The 22,199-nt window shown below is 41.3% G+C and overlaps 1 protein-coding gene across 1 annotated transcript in view; it reads right to left on the minus strand.

The window, feature by feature from the left end:
* E2F3 (E2F transcription factor 3) overlaps positions 1-22,199 on the minus strand; it is a 41,874-nt gene that overhangs the window by 11,291 nt on the left and 8,384 nt on the right. Inside the window, exon 2 of the mRNA XM_053995023.1 lies at positions 39-150. Within this exon, the coding sequence (XP_053850998.1) occupies positions 39-150 (112 nt within the window). The remainder of the gene's footprint in view (positions 1-38; positions 151-22,199) is intronic.

The following is a 22,199-nucleotide window of genomic DNA, read 5'->3' on the forward strand; positions in this document are numbered from 1 at the left end:
AATGCAGACTGATGACAGCATGTTATGAGTTCCCTTACTTTTTGGACTATCTGGACTTCTTGTTGCAGCTCTTCCTTTCCCCTTTGGAGTCTTTAGTCCTTCCGCAAGATACTGGTGGCCACTTTCTCCTAGCTCCAGCCTTCGTTTTGCCTGTTTAAAAAAAAAAAGATATGTATTTTATTTAATTGATGTATAGTTAAGAAGCATATTTCACTTTATCAAACACAGTATTGGTACTATAGGAAAGGTGAAAAGTGGTGAACTTTTCACAGCAAGGTATCAGTACAGGTTCATAGCCCATATGCATCACAATGGAATCTAAGTATTTACTGGACTCCTAAGGCGGACTTAAATGTATCACTCAAAAGCTAGGCTGATGAGATTTTTATTTGAAAATTCAGCAATTTTTTTAGATTTGAAAAGCTGAGTGACAATTGCATTGTGTATTTCAGTCTAGTCTGGACTTTCTTGAATAGGTATGAAAAATTTCAGCCCTTACTTGAGTTGAGAACATTTCATTTAAGAAAAACAAAGCCTCTCAAGCACCCACATGTATGAATCCACAAAACTACATTTCCTTTGAAAAACTCCTTATATCCATCTAAGTTTCTGCAAAAGTAGTGCTAGTGCAAGTTATATTTTCCCCTTCACTATCTGAGAGGATGGCTTTGAGGGGACCAATAATTTCCACTACTATGAACTTCCAATCAGTCAAATACAGGACACAACACCAAGAGCAGCATTGGACAAGTATTCTCCTCTGCCTCTGAAAAACATGTCCTCATTGAAAGCACAACCACTACATTTATTTCACATTAGCTAGCACATGTGCTGCCTAAATTAAAGTAAGGTATAGCAAAAGCAGTATTAGACGATGCCTGAAAATCAGCTAAATGTTGCATTCAGCTCAAAGGAAACACATCTTGAATAATGAAAACAGTGAATGAAACCATTACACTTTGCAACACACAGACAAACTGCAATGAAAACCACCACTAATATGAATTCTGTTCCTAGACAGAAACACAATATACTATCTTTGGAAACAATTCTATACCCTTCCCTGCCACTCAGATTACTGAAATTAAATCTGGGGATACTTGTTATCCTAACAATAGAAAGCACATTACATGGAAGACACAGGAAAAAGAAGAAAAAGAAGTTTTATGTCTAATCAAGTTTAGACAAATAACTGTTTCTGAAGAATGTTGCTTATTCAGTTAGGTAGCATAATTCAGAGTACATTATTTGCTTGTTTTTTAAGATTCACCCCAGAGGGCTGGATAATGTCTTGCTCTTCAGTGAACTGAGACAAAACAATACATTCTGCTATGAAGTTGTAGACAGGTATTTCTGTATTGTGGATTTGTCTTATGCACTTTACTTTGGGTCTGTGATGAACAGAAGGCTCTAAATAAAGTAATTTATATGCATTTATTTATGGATAGCTAAATAACATCTTTCTGTTGGACTCTGCTTGCAAACCTCAGGCTTATTAAAAGGCAAGTTAAAGCACATGAAACTCATACAAGCCCATGGTGTAACAGCACATGCAGAGCACTTAAGCCACACTTCTCCGCATTTTGTGTGAAGGGGCATAAAATTCACTGGCAACAGGGCAAAACTGAACTGCATCCTTCTAACCAACACAGGCACCATACTCCCAGCAGACCACTGGTGGCAGCCTCCAATAGCATGAAACACCTCTGCTCCTTTTAGCTCTGCAATCCAAGGACACATATTTCTGAAAGGTCAAGTGTTAACAAAAGCATCTAGCTAATATGTTTAGCCAAAGTAATTGGATTAAATTAAGATTACAGCTATTCCACAGAGAGAAATACATTTCACACTTTTTTAATCTAAGTGGTTTTCCACCCTGAGAACTGTTAAGAGCAAAGGAAGGAGGGTGAAAAGGGAACAATTCAGGGCGTGGGAAGACTAGGCCAAAGGGATACAATTAAAGATAAAAGAGAATCTCAAAACCAGGTGTGAGAAGGAGGGGCAATGCTTAAGACAAAATCCAGAGATTTGCAGCTCTCTCCATCAGAAGAGAAACTTAGGTTTGGATTATACATCAAAACTTTTTGTCTCAACTTGTTTGCAAGACACAAACAACAGTATTTTGCCTCTGCTTTTGTGGTTAAAGACTTATATAAGTTTTTCCCGTGAACTTCAAATAATCTGAAAGAACACAGACAGCATCCTTTGGCTGCACAGAGCAGCAAAAGCCTGCTTGCATGTGCTGGTGCTGGCACAAACATCACACTCTTGTCAGGCTCACCAGCACGGCGCACATACACACACATTGTAGGGCTAGTGAAAAAAATACCACATGACAGAGAGAGCTCTATAAGACAGCTGGTTTTTAGGGTACAAAGCATACAGGAAACCTAAAAGATATATAGAGCAAAATATTTTAGGGGAGTTTAAAAGATCCTGATTACTGACAGGCAATTTTAGGAAACCCTGAGGAATGTTTAATTTCAGGCCAGATGTTATACGTCACTCAGCAAGTCCTCACTTCCCCTTCCTGTTTTACAAACTTCATAACTGATAAGATGCAGGACTGAAGTGGTGTACTCTCTCAATTTCTTCTTTCATGAATTACAGACTAAAGATTTCCTAGTGCTGTTTTGTTTGCACTAGAGATCCTTGGTGACTCATAGTTTCTCTCCCATCTCCAAAATTATTCATAGTGCCTTCCGATATCTGGCTTCTCTTCAGAAATCTCAAGATCTATGATCAGCAGAATCAGCAAGCCTTTAAAAAAAAAATCTTGATTTGTGTAACTTATTTTTGCTACAGCATTATATTCATTATTTGCACTATTTATACAAATTAGTATTATTTGTCCTTATTGCAATACTTGATCAATCACAACACGCACAACCATCTGACACAGTAAGAGGGACTTGCTAAGAAGTAACAAGCCAAAGGACACCAGCACAAAGCATCCCCAATGACAGGGACAGATAGGAAGCAAAGAGACTAAAAATTTCTCAGTGACATGAAACCTGAGTGCAAGAAATGGCAAGTCAGATTCTTTAGGGAGATGGTGAAAGGAGCACAAAGTACATGGAACTATGAGACAGGTAAGCCACAAACTGATACATTCCAGCAAGAGACACAAAAGTAACAGGAAAGCAAGCATCCCATTAAGCTAAACTGGATACCTACCCAACCCCTTGGTCCAGACGTAAAAATTGTGGCATCAACTGCTTTAACTCAAGTTTCTCTTCCAATACTATGAGCAATCCCTGATATAGATACAACTATAGACCCATCGTTCAGTGCAGACCACTAAAAACTGGTGGCATCTTGAGTCCTATGTAGGTTTGCCCTTTTAGCTTCAATCCCTCTTAAAAAAACAAGCAAACAAACAAAACAAAACAAAAACAAACAAACAAACAAAAAAACCCAAAAAAAACCCTAGATAGCTACCACAATCCACAACAGAGGCAAACCCACAAGAATGTCTTTCTTAAGAACACTTGTCTCTAGAGGAAAATAGTTTAAAAACTCCCAGGATAAGCTAAGTATTTTCAAGTACACAGGACCTGATGCAATTCAGTTTACAATACTCAGTCTCATGAATTAACTTTCAAGAGGAGGTTGGAAGCAGGTTATGCTTATAGAAGAGAAGGAGCAAGTGTAGTCTTAATTGACAAAAGGGGTGGAAAAGGTGCAAATGGGAAATTATAGCCCATTCCCTTTAATGGGTTGGTTTGACTTCATGGCTAAGTGGGTCTATCAGGTCGTTGACACCACCTCTGCTGCATCCTCCCTCCATCCCTGCTTTCCTGGTGCAGGCAGCACCTGATTGATATGTCCTCATCAGCTCCCACAGAAAGCTGGTTCAAGAGGTCCCTACCAGCAGTAACTTAGTCCTACTCCAAAACAGAAATTATTTTTCTGCTGGGTGGGTGATGAGCCTGCACTGAGGGCTGCTGAGGAGAAGCAGTGTGACACCCACCCATGCCCCTTGAAGCATCAGACTGACATTTGAGCAGCTTCACTGTCATGTCCCACAGCAATCAACTTCAGTTCTTGGGGAAAGAAACTGGCAGCAATTAGATATAAAGAAAAAATTTCAGAGTGTTACCTTGTAATAGACAAGTAAGGGCTAAGCATCAGGTAAGAGCCAGCACAGGGTTTTGCAAGAGAGCAGAGCACAGTGCCCAGGTGGGGCAGACATCAGGTTTTGAGGACTGCATCATATCCAACCAAAGCCTTTGTTTCTCTGAGAATTATATTTTTAAGTTTGAGGGAAGAAACAGTAAAACACTTTTAATTTCTTTCCAGTGATAAAATTGGAATCACTTTGCCAAACAACGCACACTAGAATTTGTCCTGCTAGATGTGTCTCTCAGCTTTATTACTGGATGCAAGTTGTGCTGTTTGCAAGAGACAGACCTAAGAAAAATTACATTACCAGTGCTACCTTCTGAAAATCTTTGCCTAAAAATATTTTGTCTGAAATACTGCTGCACCCATTAGGCTTCAGCAAGCACATAAAACTTGCTGTAATTATCTGAGTTGGGCATATTCTACTACCCCAAAACCCTAAATTCAAAGTCATTTGGAAAAGTGCAGTCAGAACATTTTCATTACAAGTGTGAAGCGCCAAATTCCACTTTAAATTCCTGTCACAGCTCTTGGGCCTCCCAGGCTGTGCACATCTCATCTCCTTGGGGGTCCTGAGACCTATCAACATCCCCTGCTCTCCTAGCAGGCCTTCAAGGTGTATTTGAGGAGCAGCAGTCTGATTTAAATACAAAAGGACAAAAGTTGACCTCAGAATGAGAGCAAAAGTAACCTGGGACAAAGCCTGCTGAGATGGGGACAGAAGATAAAAACTTATTCCAAAAAACAATGGGATGAGGAGCTGAAAAGAAACTCCAGTTTATGATCGACTGGGGTGGAAAAACAAGAAGATTGGAAATGACCAAGCATGGCAAGGAATAAATTGTTTGTATTAAGTGATAGCTGACGGTAAATTAAGCAGCAAGGCAGAGAAATGTGTCTTAAGGCTCAGCTGTGGGTGTCTCAGAGCTAGGAGTAAGATGGGCAAGTTAAGCAAGAGACCATGACTAAGCCTGGCGTAGTCTCTAGAAGATATTACAATTGCTAGGGGCAGATAAAAAGGCAGCTTGTCTGTATTTTACCACAATGCTGATATTACTGGGGAGGGGATGCAAGCCTTTCCAGCAAGCACAGATAAATTTTGACTGCAGCAAGGAAGCCATAGCATAGGCTCTTTACCAATCCCCACACACTTTGCACAGGCTTTCTTCCACATTTTCTAAATTAAGCATTCACTTAAAAATATAATTTAAAAGCTGAGGTTCTGGAGGCATGAACCCTAGAAAGCTGTTCCAGAGGTCAGGAGCTGCAGAGAAGAAAGCAAATATATTACATGAAAGGGTAAGTTAAACTGGAGCTTGATGAAGAAGGAATACAGGAGAGGAAGCAAAGAAAAAAAGACACCTTGGGGTGAATGCAAAGAAATATTCATACACTAAGGAAGTGTCTCCACTGAATGAAGGGATACAGGTTGAGCATTTAGAACACACTCAAATGAACAAACCCTGATATGTGGAGAGCTGTGAGTGTCTGCCAGAGGGCTGCACCCAGCTGAGGGCATTGCAAACATTCGGGAAGACTGGAAAATAGGGAGAGGTGCAGAGAGGAAAGCAGAGGAGCTCCCAGTAAGGAAGGGGCTCAGCTCTGCTGGTCAGCTCACAAGCAAAGGAACACCCAAGGTAGCAGAAAGATGCAAGAAGAGCTTCAGAATTCCTGCCTTCAAACTCCTACTGACAATTCATTTCATATCCACTGCCTCATTTCTCAACAGAAATAAATTTGCAGTTCAAAATCCTGGGAGGGAGAGGGATTTCCATCTTCCATGAAGAAATATTTACACACCAATACCATTAATTTGTACCATACTACCCTTGGTTTCAGTAGTTAACTCTGACAGTATAAAACATTTAAGAAGTTGTTTCAGGAAAGAATAAGAAAATAAAGAAATAGCTGGGAATTAAACTATTTGCACGTAAAAGGCAACAAAGCATGTCCTTAAAGGGAAAGTTTTGAAAGTCCTCTCAAGTCTTCCCAAAGTGTTACCTCCCTATGAAAAGCAGGCAGTCCCATACAGAGGAACAAGAGGAACAAGCCCAGGGATGGCACTCTTAATGAAAACTTGACCTCAAAATTCTGGTTTACTCATAGCCATTCATAAGACTGAAGTAAAAGAAAACAAAAAGATATATAAAAATAGTGTCTTGAAAATTGAATACATTGTAAAATCAACACAAGGCAGAAATAAATAATTTCAAAAATCTGAAATAATAGTTACTTATTCATCAGGACTATTAGTTGAGTGACAAGCAAGATTGTATTTAAAGTAAAATTTAAAGAATCTTTTTAAAGCAAATGAAAACACAGTTTACAGAACTCATCTGGATCATTCTAATCCAACACAAAAGCCACAAATTATCTTCTTATAAAACAGCAATCATATATAAAAAAGGACCAAAAAGTACTTTCTACTATACCAAATTCTGTTTCCTAAGTTATCACCTTGTCTTTCAGCTTATTAGTTTTGACTGAGGGAAATTCTTCTCTCGTTCTTAAATTGAAATTATTAGTTCAGCTACAGTCCAATTGTTTGTTTTTAATGTAGACGAATATTAAGAGAAAATCCCTTTTATATGTCTTAATTTGGTTTATAATTCAATAAGAGGCACGCCACAATTGCCAAATTAAGTGACATTCTGATCATACGCAGCCCCTCCCCATTAGGTATTTGACACTGAGGGCTGAAGGCTGGTCTGTTACTCTGGTGAAGTTTCTTTCAAGGCCTAATTAAACCATCCTCTTTCTATCGATTTGCCATTTTCATGATTTCCTCAGAAGTATCCAAGAGTCAAGGAAGCCATGAACTGTAAGCACTTATAGATGAAACCACACAACTTTTATTTAGGTCCAAAAAGTTAAAACGTGGGCGGCCAACTTTCAGCGGCAAATTCTTGTTTGAAAGTGGGACCCAAGCTAGAGGAACTGAGCGGTGGCTTTCCCTTCTCAGGATGAATGTGCAGGAAGAAGCAATGCAATTGCCATGAGTGCCTCCCAGTTGTTGCTGCAGAACATCCCACAAAGCCATTTCTAACACCCATAGAAAGGAATACATCAGCTTTCAGGCACGCTCAGTGCTCCCATGTTAGCGGCACTGTGCATCAATGCCACTCCAATGAGGCACTTCACACTCATCTCCAGCCTGGCTGAACAGAACATTTTCAACTGCTTTTAAATGAAACACAATGGCCCGAACCAAATCAAGAAAGTACTGAAATGTAGCAATGAAAAATAGTGGCTTCTCCTTACACTTGCATAGCAGGTAATTTTTGTTGAAGCATGATTATAATCTTAATGTACTAATTACCTTTGATTTTCATCCTGATATCTCATGTGACCTGGCCTGCCCTCTAGTCCAATAATCTCATAGTCACCAATGCTAACATAATTCTGACAGCAAGGTAAGTGGACAACCCTGTTGGACATCACTCCATTTTAGGCTTATAGGTCTACTGGAATGCCATGGGATCAGCTCCACACCCCACCAGACTGGCACTCAGTATAGCAGCAAGTGGCAAAACATGCAGCTTATCTTGTTTTCCTACTCTGCTGCAGTACTTCATATTTTCTTGGCACTAAAAGAGGAAGGACATTACAACGGTTGTGCAAGACATAAACCAAAGCCTAAGCCACGTTTCTGGCCTCAAACCAAGAGAATTACACCTATGCTGCATAGGAAATGAATCATCTGAGATCTTTCTTAATGCACTTTTTCCACCAAATATGAAACAATTACTTCTTACGGAAAGCAATGGCTTTGCACTGTACTAAGGTTGAAAGCTCCAGTTACCACTTCATGTTGAAATATGAAAAGTTGTTTTCAGGAAACTGCACCCAGTTTTCATCTCAACTGCTAAACTGCCCAAGGTGAGGAGCACATGTGTCTCTGGCAGTCCTGAAACAATTCCATGCAACCCCCTGATCCTAACAGCTGCCAGGGGCTGGGCTGCACCTGCTTGGTTAAGGTGGAAGCTGTGGAGACAAAACTTCTAGAAATGTAATGACAAACACCCAATGCTTGCACACAGAAGCGCAGCCAGACTAACCAGCATCTGGTGTGGAATCCTGACCACAGAGTTTTGGGGATGTGTCTGGATGTAGCAGGATCATTTCCCTCCTACTCCCTGGGAAGAATGGCCCATGCCTTGGTGGTAAGGCTGGACCTGTCACTAGCAGGCTCTAACACCATCATACAAACTAGTGTCAAAGCTACCAGCCGATTTGCCTACCCCATTCCCAAAAACACCAACTCAGAAAGGCTGCTGCCTCCAGAGCAGAGCTCAGGGATTTTCAGTTGTGGTTCGCATCAGTGATTTCTCACCACGCACATCCTTTGAAGAAAACAAGATTGTCACAGAACTGGCCTGATGCTGAACTTGCAAACTCATGGCAAGCACCTGGGGGAGGGGAGGGGGGGCGGGGGGGGTACATGATGGGACACAAACACAAAGGGGACAGGATGTGACAGCAGACCAGCCACGTGAAAGACTTCTTGGTGTTAATTTCTTTGTATTGCATTTATATGTAACAGTTCCACCAACACAAGTCCACTTTTTATGTTACCCATTGAGATCAAAGTAAGCCAAATAAGGAAGGGATAGTTCAATTCACATGGTCTATGACAGGGCACGACATCTCAGTGTGGCTTCAGAGCTGCTTGCAGTATTTCAGCCCTTCAGGAGACTTTCAGCCTCCTGAATAGCAAGGCTAAAGTTGAACCGGACCAAGGGAAAGAAATCTTTCCTATAATTTTACCATTAATCCCAAAGAAAAACCATTGCAAAGCAAATAAGTCTCAAAATACATCCTAGAGAATTTTTTTCTTTTGTATTTAAGGATTATTTTTTATTTTAAACGTCATTAACTTCAAAATAAGATTGCAAATGGATTTGTTTCACTGAGTGGCTTCCACTCTATGTGTGGAAATTAGCACAGCTACTTCAAAAAGAAAAACTTTTGAACACTGTCAGTTGTCTGCCACATTGTCTATTAAACAAACAAGCCCTGAGATTGGGGGAGGAAGGACACTGAGAGCTGGAGGATATAATAGGATGAACTTCCTGGTAGGAAATTCCAGTAAATGCCATGAAGCATTAGATAAACAGGCTAAAAACTAATAGCAGCATTCCGAGCACATGTATTGACATAGGAATCAGGAAAAGTGTTATTCCTCACTTACAAAACGTACAGAATACAGGGATAAACCTCTCTAGGAAGATGTAATTAATAAGAGTGGATACATACAAAGTGAACAGTGAGGAGAAAGAGGAGCACTTACAAAGCCAAACCAGTGCTAGGGCTAGGTGCCCTGTAATGGTGTGCAAGATTGGGCTTGCTTTACAAAGTTCGCTCGCTAAACTGCCTGCCTAGGCCACAGCATCTTGAGCTTTGTTTTCCTTGGATACAGGATCCCTACAAGAGAGGATGACATTTGTGGAATTTCACAAATGAAGTTTCTGGAGTTCAAGTTTTCATGTCTACACGTGTGTGCGGTTCACGATGTCCCACCCTGGCACTCCAAACCTTTCTGTATTCCATACAAAATAGCCATACCAAGTTATATCAGAACAGTGCCACAGGACTGCATTACTTGACTCACTGAGAGGTGATTCACAGGGAACCAACAAACTTGTACATTCTTTTAAAAATTAATGACACTAAGGATACGTATGTAAACACTTCAGGAACTATCGAGCTACAACTAGAAGGTAACAAATTTTAAAAACTCAGGTGCACATGAGCATTAGTATTGGGTATTCACATCCCCAAAGCAGGTGAATCATTCCTTAAAAAAGGTCAACACCAATCCTGACTCCATATTTTTAATTCACTGTCTGAGGTACAATGGCTCTTAGATCTATCTACTTTTTCAATTAATGTAATTAGTAATGAGAAATCAGATCTTAAGTAGCAAAACCTTTTATTCTGAAGTATTTTCTTAACCTAGTTCCACCCAAGTACAAAAGCATACAGCAGGATTCCCCAAAAGTAATAAATGGACTTTGAATCCATTTAGAGTGATAAAAATATTATCTAGTTTCCAAAGGTCACTGTGAAAGTTGACAAAAAACATTCAGAAGACCCAGGCAACATGCAATGATTTGCATTTACAGAATCAGACAATGAGAAATAACGTAGGGTCCTAAGCATTTACCTTAACACAGTACAGTTCTGTACATTATGTAAATTGTGTTAGTTCACTTTAAGGGAGTCTCAACATTGTTCAAACAGATTAACCCTGAAAAATTATCTTTGCACCTACAAGTAACCATAATGCTGTCTTTGCACAAGAGATCAATTTATCATTCGCAAATTAATTAAGTATAGTTTCAAAAATTAAATTACCAGCATTATATACAAAAAAAAATCCTTACATAACCTTGGTGAAGTTAACACAATAACCTTTTCCACATACCAAACGTCAGAGTAACAAAAATAAGTAACAAGTGCCCAAGAAACAGGAAAACATGGCTGACATATCCAAAAGCAGCTACTCCCAGAAGCAGTCAGAAAGGAGGCTCCAAATTAGCAGAAAGTCACAGAAATAGATAAAAGATTATAAGAAGAGAGCAAGGGCGATAATCACAGATGGGTGAGCCCTAAAGACCCCAGTTATGGCTGACAGCCTCCTCCTCCCTAGATCTGGGGCTGGTACTACCATCAGACAGCTTCCCTTCACAGCACATTTCTCTCACTACAAACCGAACTTGGTTTTCACCTAGCCTGGGTTGCTAAACTCTAGAAACTGATGACTTCCTCCCCACATCAAAGTAGGCAGCTGCTGCATTTACTTTTATTGCACAGGTCAGTTTGGCAACAGTTTACATGGCTGAAATGGCACAGAGATAGCCAAGTTCCTGACGTTTGAAATGCTGCGTAATGTCACAAAGAACAACTAATCCACTGAGCTTTCACTGTGATGCACATTCTACCTTGGCAGTATTTTATCAATCCATCAGCTACACCATGGAGCAGAACAACCTGAGGGTGCTGGCAAAATGACAACAAACTGATTTCAAATAGGAAGTTTTACTTATTCCCATTGACAGAGAGGGAATAAAAAGACAGGATGGCAGCAGGCCTTAAGTGAAGTGAATGAGTGTTGGTAGACTAAATAATTTTCTTTTTCACATTTAAGAAAATTCTGTCATGCACAGGACAATCTAAAACAACTGATGTGACAGCCTAATTTACAAGACAACAACCAAAACAGATGGTTTTCCAGGGAATCACAGGTAATTAATTTCTAGGGGAAAAGACATTAAAGTTGCTGTTCTTTCTCAGATTATATAGGATATTTTCAAGCAGTTATCCCTTTTGGCTTTGGTGAAGTAGAAAATCTCCAGTCATACAGTCAAACAAGGACTTTAACCTCTGTGAAACCGACCCACACCAGACACAATCTGTCCCTTCTACTTTGCCTTCTTTACAATGTATTTCCTAAACGAAGCAACTTGAGATGACTTCTCCAGAAAAATTAGCAGCACCCTGAAGTCTCAAATTTTAAAATGAAGTGAATTTGCATTTTTCTCTCTAATCTACACACTTTGATGGAAGACAAGAATCTGACTTTCTGATATCACCTCCTACGTATCACAGACCCTTGCTGCTGTGCTATTGTAGCCAAGGATAAGAATGCAATTTTAGAATCTTTGTTATGAAAATGAAATGAACAAGCACCTGTCAGGAAGTACCATAAACACAGTTTACCTACCAAAAAGCAAGTAGAAGGATTTGCTAACCTCAAGGCTGTTCAGAGTTGAAATTACAGAACATAACTCTACAGAGAAATTACAGCAAAACAGTCATTGTGTCAAAACTAGAAGGCATAAACTCATTTCCCCCTCACTTAAAATCAGATTTCCACTTTGAGTTTGCATTGTTTAAGCTTTCAATATTAAATGTCTTCAAGTTCAAAAACTTAAGAAGTCCTTTAACACCAGAATCATCTCAGGGAGTGGTTGAGGTGGGAAAGCACCTCTGGAGATCATCTAGTCCACCTGCCACTGCTCAAAAAGAAGGCAACTAGAACAGGATGCTCAGGGCTGTATTCAGTTGGGTTTTTAATATGGCCAGTGACTGCAACTCCACAACCTAAGGGACCTGTTCAAGAATACCTTTGCTGTATAAGCTTCTGTTTAAATGGACTTTCTTCATTATAATTTTTTCCCATGGCCTTTTATCTTGTCACTGGCTACCACTGAGAATGGCCTGGCTCCATTTTCTTCACTCTCCCCCATCATGTGTTTAAACACCTCCAGGCTCAACAGTCCCAGTTCTCTCAGCCTCTTCTTCTATATGAGATGCTCTGAGGCTTTAACCACCTTCATAGCCCCTCACTGGACCTGCTCCAGTATGTCCGTGTCCTCTCATAATGGGGATCCCAGAACCGGACCCAGCATGTCAGCTGTGTCTCACCAGGGTTGAGCGGAGGGAAAGGATCTTCTCACTCTGCAGAGCTGCTTTACAGCAGGTTTGTCCTAGCCCATGCTGGTACCTGGAATTATTCTTCTGCAGAGGCAGGACTTTGCACTTCCTTTTGCTGAACTTCATGAGGTTCCTGTCAGCCCCTTCCTCAAGCCTGCCAAAGTCCCTCTGGACAGCAGTGCAACCATCAGCTGTATCAACTACTGGCCACAATTCTGTATCTCGTACCAGTCCAGTCACTCCTTAATATTAATTTCATAGGCAAAATATTGCTTAAGTTGCACTGAAGGGCATTTTCTTCAGACCTCAAATAATTCATGCTGTTTAACAGCATCTTCTAATTTCAAGATCTTTCCCTTGCAAATACTAGTACTGAATAACATTGTTATTTTAGGTATCAGTCATACCAAAACTGTTGACTGAGGCAAAAGTATCCCCACACTTGCTTATTTTTTTGTATATGCCAGGATGCAAGCCTCAGAGCCATTGCCTCTCAGTGTTGTGCTGGAAGCTGATGTGCAGTTGCTTGTCCACTACAGACTTCCCAGAAGTGCTACTTTCCAGGATACAGGTCCCCTTTCATAAGGCATGGCTTGCATTCCCTGTGCTCTGGCATACAACTTTGCCTTTTGCCGTACTAAAGACACAGCGTGTCTGAATGTGCCTACAGAGCAAGTTGTGAGAGCTCCATTATCATCTACTATTCCGCTGGCAATTACTATCAGTAACAGTTTTTTTGTTTACTTCTGTGACAACGATGAAAGCACTCCATAGTATTGGGATTAGTGAAAATACTCACTGGAATCAATAAAAAGGACCTTTTCCTTCCACTTAGCCAATTTTTTTAAACCAATTTCATATTGACACTTACTTTTGTTAATCAAAATGCTTTACAAAATTTAATGTATTTTCTATAAGCCTCATTCACATGCCGGACAGACATACCTTTGTTAACTTCTAGGTTTTGGCAGGAGAAGAAGGGTGAAGGTAGGAGGAGCTGGCTGTGGGATACTGCTGGTAAACACTTTTGGAAACACCACAGGCACTCTTTGCAGTGCTGTATACAGAAGAACTCCATCCTTATAACTGCACACTACTCAAAGCCCTGTAGAAGGTTTATTTCAAGACTATTGGCCATCCCAAGTATTCTGGAAGTCTTACAGGTGCTTGCACAAGGCTGGAAGAGGAGAACGTTAGCAGAGGGGTAAAAGAGACAATATCTGGATTGAAAGCAGAAATTTGTGCATCTATTCGTGAGCTTTAATTTTCCTTGATTGTAGCCTAAAGTTCAGAGAAAGTCCATTTGGCTTCTTGTACTGTGGCCTTCCCCCTCTTTCCCCTTGTGCTACCTATCCTGTTGTATAACCATGCAGCTATTAAAACGATTCTGTAGGCAATGGACAGCAAAATGGGATTTTCCAGAAGCCTGGGGAAGTCTTCCAGCGGAATCTAGCACTAAAATATCACCTATTAAAGTCTGCACTAAAAATTCCTTTCTTTAAATAACTTTGAAGAGCAAAGAAATCTATCTACTCAATTCAGGCCCATGAATTCCTCCCCAAACGTACCTTAATCTGTTCAGAAGATAAATGACCACATGGTTTAATTGTGCCTTCTTCACAGAAGCCATAACTTTCTCCCTTATGATCAGTACACCTTGATCCTTTTCATTTTCAAATGTAGTCCCACTTATGAGTCATCTTTCCCTCCTCTCACACACACTTTTCAGTCTCTCCTCTTCATCCTTTTCCTCTTGTTTTAGTAAAAGCTGTAGGTAGGGTGAACTAAAATAGCAAGTTTCACAACTGGACATGAGACATCCTTAAATTTAGATCAAATAAGCCCTTCAAAAGTATACGAGAGCTTTCCATCCAGACAGATTTATAAAAGCTATATATAATTATGGAAAGGAATAGGAATAAAAATAGCTTGTGGACGATGCCCTCTCTCAACAATATATGGATAGGAAGGAGGACAGCCTTGTTCTCTTAGAAGCAGGAGAAAAGGTAACTTGAGGCAGCTGTGGGAAGCCCTCACCAGCCTGTAGGCTTGCTAGATTGCTAAAAATCCTTAAGCATGATAGATTCCCATAGAAAACCTCATTTTCTATAGTAATTGTTTTCCCAACCCTAATTCCAAATTATAATCAAACTGTAGAGCTAAGATTACCCCAGAAAACTTGACTACATCTCACTGTCTGAGACTGCAAGTTCTTATCAAAGCTAAAGCAGAGAGAGTCTTGACAAAACCTGCTTTGCCAGTCATCGGTTTGTCTTGGAAGTCTAAAATTCAAGAAAACACAAAAACCTGTTGTCTTGCCTTGACATCCGTAACTCCTACCTTTTCAACAGGCGCCTGCTGATGATAGCAGCAAGAGTCGTCTTACTCCCGAATTTCCTCCCACGCTTTGCACTGGCAAGGAGCCCTCATGCACTCTGTCCTGACTTGGAATGAGCTCTGCAGCCTGGTCCTACGCTTTCCACCGCAAACTGGAAATTTCATGTCCACTTCAGGTAAAAACATTTCATTGAATTAAATACGAGAAAGTAAATATGGCAGAGTTACAGTGCTCCTTGTGTAAAACACTGACTTCCAAGATAAACAGGAATGCTACATGGCTTTCGCATATTGCTATCCTGCAAGCATTTCAATGCACAATGGTGCTAAAGAAAGTATCGGGAGAAAGATGGCAATTTTGGCAGCTGCAGAGGGGAGAACTGAGGCTCCTGGCAGTGGGCAGCATGTGTAAGGATTGTGAGATAAACACATCAGACCTTTTTCTCAAGTAATCAATAACAAAATAGTTATGTTTGAAAACAGACAACAGATTAAAGTGAAACTCTTATTTCACAGCCCTGTGAGTTACAGGCTGCCTCCAAAGTTAGTTCTGCACTAGCCGAGTTTGTCATGGAGGTTTACTTACAGTAACAATGATACACCTTCTTTTAAGCCAAAGCTGAAATTCAGCAGTATATTCTGGTCACAAAGGCAGAATTCTGCTGTAGCATGGAATAAGCAGGGCCCTGGATGCTCTCACTGCCACACATGCTGGTTCCACCTCACCATTTGAGGGGCAGAAAGGAGACTTTGCTATGTATGCCGGCATGAAACTCAACCTTCCTCGGCCAACTTTGCATGTGACTGGTATTCATTACCACCCCTCTGACCAGAAGCCCTATGAGCCTTTTCACCTTCATAAACTACACAACACAAGACCCTCGGCCACAGCTGCTGTGGCTGTTGATTGTAAAAGCTATCCCAGTTGCTATCTCCAAGGATTCTGTGATCTTTCATGCAAGACCACAACTCTACTTTCACCTATTAACAATTAGTCACATTAAAGCCCTGTTAAGAGCTGTACCTGTCAGACTGTACCTGCCAGAGTAGCACAGCTAGCCTTTCCTCTAGAGGTATATCTTAACAGCAGTGATTGCCGAGAAGGCCTCCACTATTGTAAGCTCACTACATACATAACTTCTAGGCACAAATTACATTTATATCTTCACGTACTTCAGTGCCAGCCATCAGACTGTAATTAAATTACATGTAGCCTGGGAGCCTCTGTCACGGACTGGAAGACAAGTGTATGAGGTGCCAACAGGACTGAGGAGATTCCCAGTTTAAGCGAATATGGCTTTCCTCCATGAACTGAGGATGTTTTCAGCCATAGTTACTCCTCCATGTGCTCACAAACCTGCTATACTGCTCCCAAGCCCTCCAAAGCTGGAAATGGGGAGAGCATGCAAGCTCCCTCCAGCCCTTGGGCACTGCCGGCCAGGCTGTGGCAGCTGCATGCCCTCAGTAACCCAAGCAGAGAGTAGTGGCACAAAAGCTGCCTATTTCTTTGCAGAAGAGCCATCTGTTAGGGTTTCATTCCACACAACTCCACTGGCTTCTAGGAGATGCTGAGGTCACACACACAGCGAGGCTCTTGGTCTGCTGCCACTCCAAGCAAGCATCCCGTACGTGGGGAGAGGGCATGGCCTGGGGCAGCCTCCACCAGCCACCTCCACCCTAACCCCGCAGCCGGCTGGGCCAGGGAGCTCCCTGTGCTGAAAACTAATCACTCAGCCAGTGTTAGCTTTCAGCTGGAGCAGTCCCCAGTCTGACAAGCACAGAGAAGTACAAGGGCGCCAAAGCAGGGAAGGAGGGAGGGCAGCATGATCCTATTTGTGGTGGCACCAATTTGGATTGTGGCTGCAAGTTGACTCTGAAACCACATTGCCAAAGGGTCCTGCAGCATGGTTCCAGGAAATCCCCTCTGTCATGGGAAGCACTTCTAGTAGTACAGACCTGGTTCCCAAATCATCCTTTCCTTCCTAGCCCATGAGGCAATTAAGGCCATTCTGCCTATGAGAGGATTACGTTTCATTTCCAAGAACGTGCAGATAGGAAACAGCGGGATATTTTAGTGTCCAAGACCGCCATTCTTGTGCTGCTGAACTGAATTAATACAGCATGTTGGTCTAGGGCACAATGGTGAGGACCAATGGGAAGACCTCTATCCCTCAATAACCTCCTGCAGAAACCCATCATGACTGAATTGCTTTGCATTTCAATCCCTGCATGAACCTAGTGACCACCTGAAGGATCTTTACATGGTATTTAATCCTCTTCTCCATGTTACTGTCTTCAGAAATACCCAACAGTTTACCAAGCAGCACAACTACTTGACAGCATGTGACTATTTAAAATGCTGAAAGCAAGTCTTATCATATCTACCCTAAAAGAGTATCTTCAAAGTGTAACAAGGAAACTGGAACCATCAGTTAGTAATATTATCACTCTTTCCTCACAGCAGAAAATAAGGAGAAAAAAGCTAATCAAATACTACCACCTTTCTTCCCCTCTGCTATTGCTTCTCCTAACATTGACCACATTTGTGGTTAAATGCAGGGAGTCAAACTTCCTATAAGCAGTGTTGTTATGGTTCCAGATTTCCACTGTGGTTCAGCCGTATCACAGCTCTGGAAAGGCAAACTGGCGTGTGCTCAAACCGCCACCTTCCCTTGTTTGGGTGAAAAAATTCCATATTGTGACTCTAAACATTCTTTACCTGAGTCACCTCGCTGGCCTGCCTTCCAAGATTAAAGATCTTAATAGTGAACTTAAAAAAACGCTTTATTGAAATTGATATTCTGGATAAAAACGCTTAGTGAAAATACTGATGCAATTTCATCACACTACAGGAGATGCATGTAGCCAGTTAAAATGTACCTTCCCATTGAGACAATACTTTTAATTCAAGGTTCTGGCTGGGAAGATCACTGCACCTGCTCCATGCTGAGGCTCATGCCCCTGCAGTTATGGAGAGGCACTCAAAGACGAGGCAGAGCAACAATTGCAACAAAAAGCATCATCTCTCAGGGAGAGGTGAAGTACTTGTAGAAGGCGTTCAGCATCACTCTGCAGCAGAAGGAACAATACATTTTCATCTGATTTGATCAACACTAACCAAAGAGACTGGGCTAAATCTGGACAAAGAATCTGACATCAGCTTTTCAGGAGGAAAGCAAACCTTCCAGCACCATTACAGGCAGGCAATTCCTTATCTTCTAGGCATGCCACATTTGTACTTTCAGTGGGAAAGGCAGGGTAGCTCTGGTGAGCAAGTACATTTACTAGGATCTTTATGCCACCCCTCTTACACCATTGCACTGTTACACAAAGTTCTGGATCTGTTGGCTTTTTCCATTTCAACAAGGTATTGCCATCCAACAAGTCAATAAGGCAAGCTCAAGTATCTGATATTTTTAGCTTAGATATACTATAGCACCTCACAGATGCCTCAAGTTTTCTCCCTGCAAGGTCTGAAGGAAATTCCCCCCTTCTCTGCTGCTGGTCAAACAGAGTTTGGGACCTGCTCTCCACATGCTGAGGCAACTGAGCTTTTTAAACAGCTGGAAAAGTCACATTTCTCCACTTGAAATTAAGTACTTAGAACAGATATAAACCCTGTCCAGTACAACTGGTGCTGCTTCCCCACCTTAGAGGAAGTAAGGAAGTGGTTTGAAACTGGCATTGAGGCCATCGAAAGAATGAAAGAGTAGTCAGATATGCCCCAAAACTTCACAAATTTTAAAGGGGAAAGAAAACAACTGAAATTCTGATCATTTCTTACTGAAAACATACTGATAACTCCTGATTCACTTCAAAACAGAAAGACCCAATTTTGGCCTTAAGAGAAAGGAGTCCATCTTAGTCTCTGCATTGCAGATGAGAACAATCACACTTTTGCTTGCTCTGACTTATTGCTGAATTGATTATTCTCCAAGACTAGGAAAGAGGGAGAAAGGAGGGAGATTGCAATCACCCTTCTAAAAGTCTTTTAGGTGAAAGAAGTGAATGCATCTTCCTTTTCCTAGCAACCCTCTTTCCTAATTCTGAAGCAAATAAATCTCACTAAGGATAGTACCTTAAACATATGGCACTGAATAAGGGGGATTTGCCTCCTTTTCTTTCTTTTTTTTTTCTCCTCTAAATTAAATATGCCAGTCTCTGGAATTCCCTACACATTCCCTTTCACAGCAAAAGGGGTTTCTGTCCCCCTAAAATACAAATACCACAAAAAAAATTCCTTTGTAGCTACTAACTTATCTGCCCACAGAAGGCTGTACCTAAGTTTAATATCTAGCCAACTGCACACAACCTGTTCACTACTGTTGCATTCACTTCCCACATACTCAGCAAATACGATGCTAACAAGACGAGAATAGGGAAGGACTTCAGTGTGCCAAGACCAGCAGCAACATGAAGAGCATCTTTACAGATGAACAGGTCATAACAACGCAGGAGGCTGCCAAATGATCTTGCAGCTTTCTTTGTCATCTCTCTTGTAAACACCTACAAAGCACATGGCTCTAAGTACAGAAACTCAAGGGATGTGTTTTTATTTTGCCCTTTGCTTTTCCATGCACAAGACACCCCACATTGCACAGTGTGGGCTTCGAATGCTCCCTGTCTTTCTGCAGAGCAGCTGAAGTGGAGGACCAATGGGAAGGATGTTGCTAACCCCTAGATGTGGAAGAGGGGTTCCTGCAGACACCCTGCAGGAAGGGGGAATCACTCCTGAAGTTCCTCATTCCCCTGCCTGCAATCCAAGAAGGCAGCTGGTGACACTGCGCGGAAGACTATCACAGAGAAGTTTTCCACTAGGAACGAAAGGGTAACAAGGATGCCAAAAGCCAATGGTCTGCATTTTTCCTTATTTTTGGTAAGCAAAAATAAAACCAAGCAACATGAACGTGACTTAGCAATAGAAATCAGGAAGGAAATGTAAATGATTTTGTAGAAAGCATGAATCAAAGTCATAACAAAAGCCACCTGAATGTTTCTCTATCATAGGCAATTTCTCATGTTCTTTTATGTCATCTTTGCAGTGTCAGTTTTCGAGAGAACAAAGCTCAGCATGACAGGACAGCAATACCAATGGGCATGCAGAACATTAGCATGTTATAAATAAACTGCTAATTTGAGGTGGGAAAAATCATCAAGGCAGCTCTTATGATTAAGAATCAGAGAAAGAAAATGAGCAACTTCCTTATGCTTTCAGGACACTGCATTTTACAAAAAAAAAGAAAAAAAAGAAAAAAAAAAGCTTTTTCTAACCCATAATTCCTGAGGGAAAGAAAGAATAAACCCAGTGAAATACCCATGGTTGAGACAAAGAAGCTAGTGAAAATGCTATCATTTTTAGAGCCCTCCCTGCAACCACCTCAAGTAGTAAGTTGTCTTTTTTACTGGCTGAAAGAATTTTGTGCTTAAGGGTACTACAGCTGGGTTGTGAAGTTTCAGCTTCCCCTCACCCGACTTGCAGTTTTACATAACTCCCCAGAGACACTTTTTGGTCACAGATACCGCGCAGCTGAAAGCAAAAAAAAAAACCAACCCACCCCGAAAAGTACGAGGTGCAGAAGCATTATACAGCAATTCAGATCTGGGTTACTTAGAGCCACTCAATAAAACTCTTACCATGAAAAGTGAAACTTTATTCTGCTGAGCCGACAGCCAGGATTATTTGTGCCTGCGATAGCCCTGATCACCACCCTCCATCTGCCCAGTGTGGGGTTCCCTTCCCACCCTGTCCCCAAGTCTGCAAGGACAGATAACACCCCGCCACAGCATGGCTGCCACCTCGGGTATTATTTCTGTCCTGCTCCAGCATTGTCACTCTGTCCCAGCATGACACTTACCAAGCATTGCTATAAAAATTTCTGTGAATATCTATGTTTTCCATGAGCGGAGATAATGGCCTCATTGCAATAGCCTTGATAAAAGCTCCAACAAGACAGCTTTCAGATATCACCACACAAAAGCCTTCTGTGAGAGCTGTAACCAACATCAATTCCTGCTATGCAAAGACATTAGACAAAGTGTGAACTAGCTTTCTGTATGGGGACAAAAAACTGACTGTCAATGTGTGCGACCAACGCTGTCTAAAAACACAACACTGTCAAGGCAAAACAGCACCAGCATATATACATGGTAATTGCCATTTAATTCCAGAATTAACAGCAGAAGAAAACAAGAATTGAAGGCAATACTAGGTTACTAGCATTGCTCAAGACATTATAATTCCATATAATTCCATTTCTAGTGTCCCTGGTAGGAAAATTACTTTAAAAACACCAGATGTTAAAAAACACCCAAGCAGAAGGTGAAGGAAAGCCCAGTTTCCATTACAGATGCACTCAGAGAACACAGCAAACCCTTCAGATCTGCTCCTTAGAGCTTGCATTTTCCTATAGAATCATGGAATAGCTTGGGTTGAAAGAGATCTTTAAAGGTCATCTAGTCCAACCCCCCTGCAATGAGCACTGACAGCTAACTAGATCAGGTTGCTCAGAGTCCCATCTAACCTAGCCTTCAATGTTTCCAGGAATGGGTACCTGTCACCTGTCTCAGCAACCTGTTCCAATATTTCATTAGCCTTGCTGTAAAAACCATCTTATATCTAGTCTAAATCCACATTCTTTTCATTTAAAACCATCACCCATTAATAATCATAGGATAAACCAAGCTGGAACAGACCCAGAGGATCACTGAGTGCAACTCCTGGCCCTGCAGATCCTCTGCATCCTTGATAATCACACTATGTGCCTGACAGCATTGTCCAAAGGCTTCTTGAACTCTGCCAGGCTTGGTGCTGTGACCACTGCCCTGGGGAGCCTGTTCCAGTGCCCAGCCACCCTCTGGGTGAAGACCATTCTCCTAACACCCAGCATAAGTCATGGCAGACAACCTGGGACACACAAACCACCATTCTACCTGTGGTACAAGATGAAACCTTCTCTGTGCATCATTTTGTACTTTTTACATACTTACCTGCTTACACTCGGGTAGCATCCAAAAAGTCAGAAGCCTATTGGCAACCTCAGTGGACTGCACCAACATAATTGCTGGCCCAAGAGAAGGTTTTTACTTCCAGACCTGAAATTTGCCAGATGACCTCTTAAATTGAAGGTCTAGGAAGGAGGGATGCAAACAAGTCTACATGTCAGTTTGTCTCTGAAAAACATTTTAAAGGCAAACTTGAAAGCTAAGTTTTGAGATAGCATAGTACACTCGCCCCATGGAGAAGTATTTCACTCTAAAATTACATCTGTACTTTAAAATGTGTAAAAAACATAAAATCC

This window comes from Vidua macroura, chromosome 1 (assembly GCF_024509145.1).
Source record: "Vidua macroura isolate BioBank_ID:100142 chromosome 1, ASM2450914v1, whole genome shotgun sequence".
NCBI classification, from domain to species: Eukaryota; Metazoa; Chordata; class Aves; order Passeriformes; family Viduidae; genus Vidua; species Vidua macroura.